Consider the following 7,580-nt stretch of genomic DNA (forward strand, 5'->3'; position numbering starts at 1 on the left):
CAGATCTCACAAATGGGTTTCAGTTTTGAAGAAGTGTCTCTGGCATTACCCATCTTCATATGCTTGAATTGTATGTATCACAAACTTGTGGTGTGAAAAGTCACGGGATTCCCTAAAAAGCCTGGGACTCCACTGCTGGAAAGAAAAGTTTACTAAGAACAATTGAGTTGGAGCAGGTTGTCACTGGCATGAAGCAAACCGTTACTCAACAATCTGCTTTTACATATCCTGTACTGTGGACCTAACCAGAAGTCAAAGCTACCTTACCCATGAGCGGGGCTCTCACTCTTCCCTAGCCTCAATGGACAGAGAATAGACTAGCTCTTCTCCCTCACAACTCAATTCATATCTACAAATACCCAATCTTAGAAGGGATGTTGCTTACTCAATTTCAAGATTGCAGTTTTTAAAAATAAGCATTCTCATATTGTTTTTCCTTTCAGTAAAACAGAACTTAATTTAGTTGCTTAAGAATCCGAGAATGATTAAGATGTGCTTTTGAAAACAAAAGAACACTAAAGAGGTAACACTAAGATGAAAGAATGTTGTTATGTTTCATGGTTGTTTGGTGGTTTTAGTGGTTTTTGTTTTAGAGAGAGAGAGAGCAGGCAGGGGAAGAGCAGAGGGAGAGGGAGAGAGAATCTTAAGCAAGCTCAACGCTCAGCTCAAAGCTGGATGAGGGGCTCGATTCCATGACCCTGGGATCATGGCCTGAGCTGAAATCAAGAGTTGGAGGCTTAACCGACTGAGCCACCCAGGCACCCCATTATATGTTTTAACTCTATAAAGTTTAAATAAAATTAAAGAAACTTGTTTTCAAAAGAAAGGACATGTTAGATGTAATTTTGCTATAAAATAGGTACTAGAAATAGAAGCCTCTGGGCCATAGCTGAATCCCACCTACATTCGCTCATGCCTCCTTGAGATTTAAACAAGAAACAGCCAATAAAATCCTCATGGCGCCAGGAGAAGGGGCCCAGGATAATGGGATGGCCAGGCGTTGGCCCCGCACGGGCAGGTTTTGGGGTTTGGCCCACAGGCAGCTCCCAGTGTCAGCTGCCACGTGCAGGTGGCAGGCTGCTGCAGGAAAAGGAGCAGGGACAGTAGCTCCATGGTCCTTTTCACTTTTGTAGATTGCAGTTTCACACTTGTTGCATTTCTAGTTGAATTTTTATTGTAAACTTTTACTTAAAAAAATAAAACTCTCAGTGTTTGAAGTGGCAATGGCCGACAAGTCCAAAGAGCAGGGCAGAGGAAAAAACCAAAACCAAGGACACAGTTGAAATACTTGAACCAGCTGGTGAACATGCACACACCTCCTCTTGGCTCATTAGGATAAATCCCTAACCCTAACCCTAACCCCTAACTCCTAAAAGCTACCCCCACCCTCACGTCACGGGACCGGAAATTAGGGTCGCACAGAGCGTGCTTACATCGGGCTATTTCCTTAGTCCCGCCTCCTCTCCCTTGCTACCCAATCGCTTCTGACTCGCCGTTCTGAGCGCCTTCCGGTGGCCAACTTCCGCCTTCCGGCCAGACAGTCCGAGCTTGCGAGTGGCCGGTCTTTCCAGCTGCATGGCGGTGGCCAGCGCGGGGCTGGCTGAGCTGGGCTTCGTGGAAGCAGCGCCGGCGTGGCGGCTGCGCAGCGAGCAGTTCCCAAGCAAGGTGGGCGGGCGGCCGGCGTGGCTGGGCGCTGCCGGGCTGCCGGGGCCAGAGGAGCTGGCTTGCGCGCTGTGCGGCCGCCCGCTGGCCTTCTTACTGCAGCTCTACGCACCGCTGCCCGACCGAGCCGACGCCTTCCACCGTTGCCTCTTCCTCTTCTGCTGCCGGGTGCCGCCGTGCTGCGCCGGTTTGCGCGGTGAGCGGCCGCTGCTCCCGAGCCAGGGCCCGGGTCACGTATGCGAAGGGCAGCGCCTGGGGGCGGCGGCGGGGGCGGGGGGGGGGGCGGTGGAGAGTCCAGCGCAGCGCCTGGCCCCCGCCCCCCGCCCTGCTCGGCTTCCTCAAGCATCCTGGGCCCCAGCTTTTGAGTTTAATCGATTGGTACGAAGTAGGCGTTGTTATACTGAAATAATGAAAATTGTTTTTTAGAAAGCTGGGCCCAATAACGTTTCCATATTTGTGTAGAATCAATGTAACTTAACTGTTAGTCTCATTATTTAATTATATTGAATAAGCCCAAAGATCCATTTCAAATTGCTGTGGGTACCAAACTGGTTTCTTGTTCTTTTTCACTTTTTTTTCCCCCTTTTCTCCCCTTTCGGAAAATAAGATCACTGAAATCAAAACCTGTGGTCTTTTCAGTCCTGTGTGGACCAGAGTCTCCAATATTTGGATTGCTATATTGTTTTACTTACGGTATTTACAACATCTCTTCTCATTTTCTTACAGTTTTTAGAAATCAGCTACCCAGGAAAAATGACTTTTACTCCTATGAACCACCTTCTGAGAATCCTCCTCCAGAGACAGGAGAGTCTGTGTGCCTCCAGCTCAAGTCTGGTGCTCATCTCTGCAGAGTTTGTGGCTGTTTAGGCCCCAAAACATGCTCCAGATGTCACAAGGCACATTACTGCAGTAAGGAGCATCAGACTCTAGACTGGAGATTGGGACATAAGCAGGCTTGTACACAGTCAGGTGAGTCAGTTCATGTAAGTTTCAGCTCGGTTTCACAGCATCTGTCAACCCAGGTTTTTTGTTTTGAGGATAAAAGTTAAGATTAAAGAAAGTATGATACTTTTCCAAAATTTTGGTAACTGGTGATATGAACAGCTCTATGAAAGGAACTGTGACGTCCCACCTACTCAGTTATGTCCCACACTTGCCTCAATACAGGCATTTAATTTATGACCCATAACCTGAAATGCTGGAACTACATATATTTATTTGGCAAAAATGTTAACTACATAGAATATGCTTTAGAAATGGGAAATTATTAGACCCTCTATAAAACTGAATGACTAGTAACTATGCTAGTTACCTTTTCTTGTTTCAGAATATTTGGACAGAACAATTCCAGATCACAACTTCCTTTTTCCAGAATTTGAAATTGTAATAGAAACAGAAGATGAGATTACACCTGAAGTTGTTGAAAAAGAAAATGAATCAGAAATTATAGGAAGCATGGGTAAGGGATCAGTTTTAGAACCTTTATTCATTAAGTGATTAAATATAATGCTTGAAAGAAAAGGCTCAGTATGTCAAGAAAAGAGGTAGGTACTGATAGGAAAAGTTAACCCACTTTGGAGTATGTAGCCTATACTATTCAAATATTATATCATTTGAAAATATACTTCCTGTACCTCCCCTCCTTGGCATATGTATCAGATATATTCTAGTTCTGATAAAGACATGTCAGGGCAAGTATCCACATGGTCATTTGGGTAGGGCTCCACAAGATGCTTGAAACTTGGTACGTTCCTCTGGATCCAAGATAGGTTTCTCAGATCGAGATCAAATAAGTGAGAGTGCTTAGTGTTTGGTGGGTGACCAGGGTCGTTTAAATGTTTCTCTTTCGTGTGGCCGGTTTCAGATTCGCAGTTTTACAGGTTATCTAGAGATGAACACACTCTAGGTGTAGTGCCTAGGCCAAAGCAAATACCTAAGAGACAGATTAGTAGCCAACATTTATCCAACACTTAGTCTGTATCAAGGGCTGTTTGTGCGTGATCTCATTAAAATCCTGAAAGCAGTAGAGTTAGAAACTGTACTTCATTTTGCAGTGAGGAATTTGAGGTTTTCCATGTAATTTGTTTGGTCATGTAACCGAAGCTGTTAACGTTTTAGAACTGTAGTTTGAGCTCACGTGATATTGACTCCAGAATTTGAGCCCTCAGGCACTACAAAAGTAGGTTTTAGAATCTAAATAGACTTTAGAATATCAGCTCACTGGTTTATAGTTCATATTCAGGTGATATCAAAAATATTCTTTGGTACGTGTAACCCAGACTAAATTCTGTTGAGGACAGCAGTGGTTCAGATAGCTGGGATTCCTGGAGAGGGGTGTGAGGAACAAGTGGGTAGGTCAACAGGGAGCTTGTGATGGCTGAATGAGTATAACAGCTGGGAAAAATGCATGAAACACGAAGAGATAGGGAGAGTCCAGATGCCTAAAGGGCAGTAGTGAAAATAAAAGGGTCAATATCTGCTGGGTGTCCTGTCATCTCTGCTGGACACAAGTCCTAAACCCAGGACTTGGGTCTGTTCTTTTCAGTTGAAGCTTTAAAGAGGGGTACTTACTAGGAACCTACACAGTAAAGTGGAGTGCCTGGAAAGTCAGATGGTCTTGAAGGACCAACTTCAATGAATTAAAAGTTCAGGGAAAGCCTGTGGGAACATCTGGCCTTCACTCCAATTTAACGCTAAGTTGGTTGTTTGAAATTTCCTTTCCTCGGCATGTGGAAGATGTCAGGGCATGGGGATTATTCCTATTGTCCTAACAGTTACATTGATGATTTTTCAGGTGAAGTACCTGAGGAGGAATTGGATTCCATGGCAAAACATGAATCCAGGGAAGATAAAATTTTCCAGAAGTTTAAAACTAAAATAGCCCTTGAGCCAGAACAGGTAAACTAGAATTCATACAACTCTTTCTTATGTTCTTTTCAGGTGGTGTTTTCAGGGTAAAACCCCTGAAAAGAGAAAGCTACAATAAAGCTAGGGTCTTGTTACAGGAATCCTTCACACAGATGGTCTGCTGATCCTTTCAGTAGTTACTGAAAGACTACAGGTTGTACTGTTTATCACGTAGGGTCTATAGTCTAAAGAAAGGATCAGAGCTAGCAGATGAATAAGATACTGCCTGTGATGCAAGAAGTTTGCACCAGTGGCAGAAAGAAAAAAATATTTTTGCCCATGTGTCCTACAGGGAACTCTTGCTTATGAAACCAACATGACATGTGACACAAACCCTGGTTTTGTGAAAAGAAAAATGTGCTTTGGTGTTGGCGAGAGTCCTGGATCCTTGAGTTACACTATAAGCTCTGATGTCACTCCATCTCCAGTGTGAAAAAACAGGGTGGTTGTGCGGATGAAGGGAGGGTATAGGCACATAGCAAGTGCTCAGCAGACGTTTCTCTTCTTCATCTCTGTTCTTCCATTAACATCATTCTTAAAGACATTCGCCGTAAACCTAAATCACTGAAGGAAACTCAGCTAAACTCCTATAAAGCAGTCACTGAATCAAGTACCCAGGGGAAGAAGATCATGGGAAGAACAGACCCGGGTCCTAAACACCGAGAAGGTAGTTTTTAGCAATGTATATGCTTGTGACAAAACAGGAAGGCTACTCCGTTGATGTATAACACCTAATGAAATTTATCTCTGTAGTATTTATCTAAACAAGTGTTTCACTTGGCATTTGTCCCTTTAAAATTTTTAACTGAGTTTAAAACAGGTTCCTTTTATCTGTGAAAGTAAGCACAAACTCTGGGCTACATTTTGGATTCAGAAACTACACAAAATACTCTTAGGATTCCGATTCTAACCATATTATCTTTTATGAAATACGATCTTGATAACCCAAGTCAGATAAGCTAAAATGACACTGAGAAAGCATTAATGGTGCCGGGTCTGAGGTGAGGGAACCTCACTGTGTTTCAGATGAGTGAGGGGAACTCGTGTAGGAGCATGTGCAGAGTTTCTCCAGATTATCAAAGCACATGCTACCAAGGGAGACTTAGGTGAGATGTTTGTGATTTGAACATGATCCTGATTGATTTTAGGTTCTCAGATATGGCAGAGGGATTGCACCCATCTGGATCTCTGGTGAAAATATCCCTCAAGAAAAGGATATTCCAGATTGCCCCTGTGGTGCCAAGAGAATATTTGAATTCCAGGTATGACCTCAAAAAGTATTCTAATATACAGTCACCCTGGGTTATGTAATTAAATGCTATAAAACTTCACTGAAGTAACATATGCACATGGGTCCTGTTATTTACAGCAAGTGCCTTGTCCCACCTAAGGGACACCTTGGTCCCACCTTGTTCCCTGGAGGGAAATGTCTTTTACTGTTTTATCTGGTAGTCCTTTCTCTTTCTCAATAATGTGCTTTTTCTGACAACTTGTCAGTTTATTAGTTTTTAGACATCATCCGTTGACTGACTTGTACAATAAAAAGGATTTAAATGTAGTTGCTTCTATCATCTTGACCACCCCTCCCCACCTCTCGGTATGGTTAAATCATCATTTTTAGTGTCTGCATTTTGTTACATTTGTAATTTTAAATATACCTTCTTTTCTTGTTCTGGCACTTATGGCCTTTGTACTTGGTGACAGGAAGTGTTTCAGAGGCCCTACTCAGTTTAGGGTTTTTGGATTTGGTAGGGAAAAAATGGATATAATCATGAAGGTGGGTTTTCAGAAGGAACTGTTATCACAATCCATTTGGGTTGGGTAGAAATGCTCTTGTACTGTGGATTTACTAACCTTACAAAGTGGTAGGTGATACTTGTTTCTTGAGTAAAAAAATGAATTGTGAAAACTATATCCAAAATTAAGTTAGTGTCAAAGCTGGAGACTGAAACACCCAAGATCCCTATCACCCTGGCAAGGAAGGTATGTTGAAAACAGACCTAATTGTGTCATCCTCTCCTCAGGTCATGCCTCAGCTGCTCAACTACCTGAAGGCCGACACTCTGGGCACGAGTGTCGATTGGGGTGTTGTGGCTGTCTTCACCTGTGCTGAAAGCTGCAGACTGGGGATTGGCTACACAGAGGAATTTGTTTGGAAGCAAGATATAACAGATACACCCTAAAGACAACATCATAAAGCCTTACAAATGCTCATACTGTCTTAGGCCTTGCAATTCCATTACTAGGACTTTATCCTAAGGAAATAATTATACCAGAGACAAAGATGTTGTTTTTGGTGAGTTTACAATGTGTAAATATTAGTGAAACAAAAATGTCCAGTGACAAGTAAATAAATTTTGGTGTATTCCTACAGCAGAAGGTAATGCAGTCTTAATGATACAGACCTATATGCACATCAAGTAAGATAACAGGTTTAAAGGGACACCAAGATATTCATAGTATGTTCATATCCTTTATAAAAGTATTTTTATATGTTTATGTTCACAGAAATCTGGAAAGGTACATACTTGGTGTGAACTAATTAACTATGAATGGTAAGACTAAGTGAAGTGATTGGTTTACCTGTGTTTGTTTCTTTCTACTTGAATAAAAGTGGGTTAATTGCCTAATTAAGACAATCTATTAGAGTGTTTTTCCTCCTAAAATTTGCAGTGTTAAAACCAAGAGAAAATTATTTGGGTAACACCTGAAGAGATTTGTCTGGTAATCAGACAGGCTGTAGTATACATAGAAGTCCAGAACAATGAGAAAAATAGGCTGGTGCGTGTGAGGACTTCAACTGAATTTGAAGAGAAGCTCTACCTCAAAACAACCTTGATCAGCCAGCAGCACTGCTCAAAAGAGACTACAAGGCAAGAATGATGGTCTTCCCCTCTATCTCAGTACCACATGGGAAGTAAACCCAAGGAAGGAGGTAGGAATGAGGCGCTGGAATTTCCCTAGGGAAATCTAGCCCAGGACACAGCAGCCTGAGGGAAGGCCCTGAGGTC

At 42.7% G+C, this 7,580-nt stretch overlaps 1 protein-coding gene across 1 annotated transcript; it reads left to right on the forward strand.

Moving 5' to 3' along the window:
- The first annotated feature begins 1,518 nt into the window (after window positions 1-1,518).
- Window positions 1,519-7,199, forward strand: PDCD2 (programmed cell death 2). The gene is made up of 6 exons (XM_019412843.2): window positions 1,519-1,858; window positions 2,389-2,631; window positions 2,990-3,121; window positions 4,457-4,560; window positions 5,718-5,831; window positions 6,594-7,199. Exons 1-6 carry the CDS (start codon window positions 1,576-1,578, stop codon window positions 6,750-6,752), a joined length of 1,035 nt encoding a protein of 344 aa, XP_019268388.1. The 5' UTR covers window positions 1,519-1,575; the 3' UTR covers window positions 6,753-7,199.
- Window positions 7,200-7,580: the final 381 nt, after the last annotated feature.

Source organism: Panthera pardus, unplaced genomic scaffold, assembly GCF_024362965.1.
Source record: "Panthera pardus isolate Hobbes unplaced genomic scaffold, ASM2436296v1 HiC_scaffold_17, whole genome shotgun sequence".
NCBI lineage: Eukaryota > Metazoa > Chordata > Mammalia > Carnivora > Felidae > Panthera > Panthera pardus.

Excerpts from the sequence above, each read along its gene's own strand:
- PDCD2 (XM_019412843.2), top strand. The coding sequence starts at position 1,576 with ATGGCGGTGGCCAGCGCGGGGCTGGCTGAGCTGGGCTTCGTGGAAGCA. Across the intron at positions 4,561-5,717 it reads TAGCCCTTGAGCCAGAACAG|GTTCTCAGATATGGCAGAGG; the intron begins GTAAACTAGAAT and ends GATTGATTTTAG. Across the intron at positions 5,832-6,593 it reads AGAGAATATTTGAATTCCAG|GTCATGCCTCAGCTGCTCAA; the intron begins GTATGACCTCAA and ends TCCTCTCCTCAG.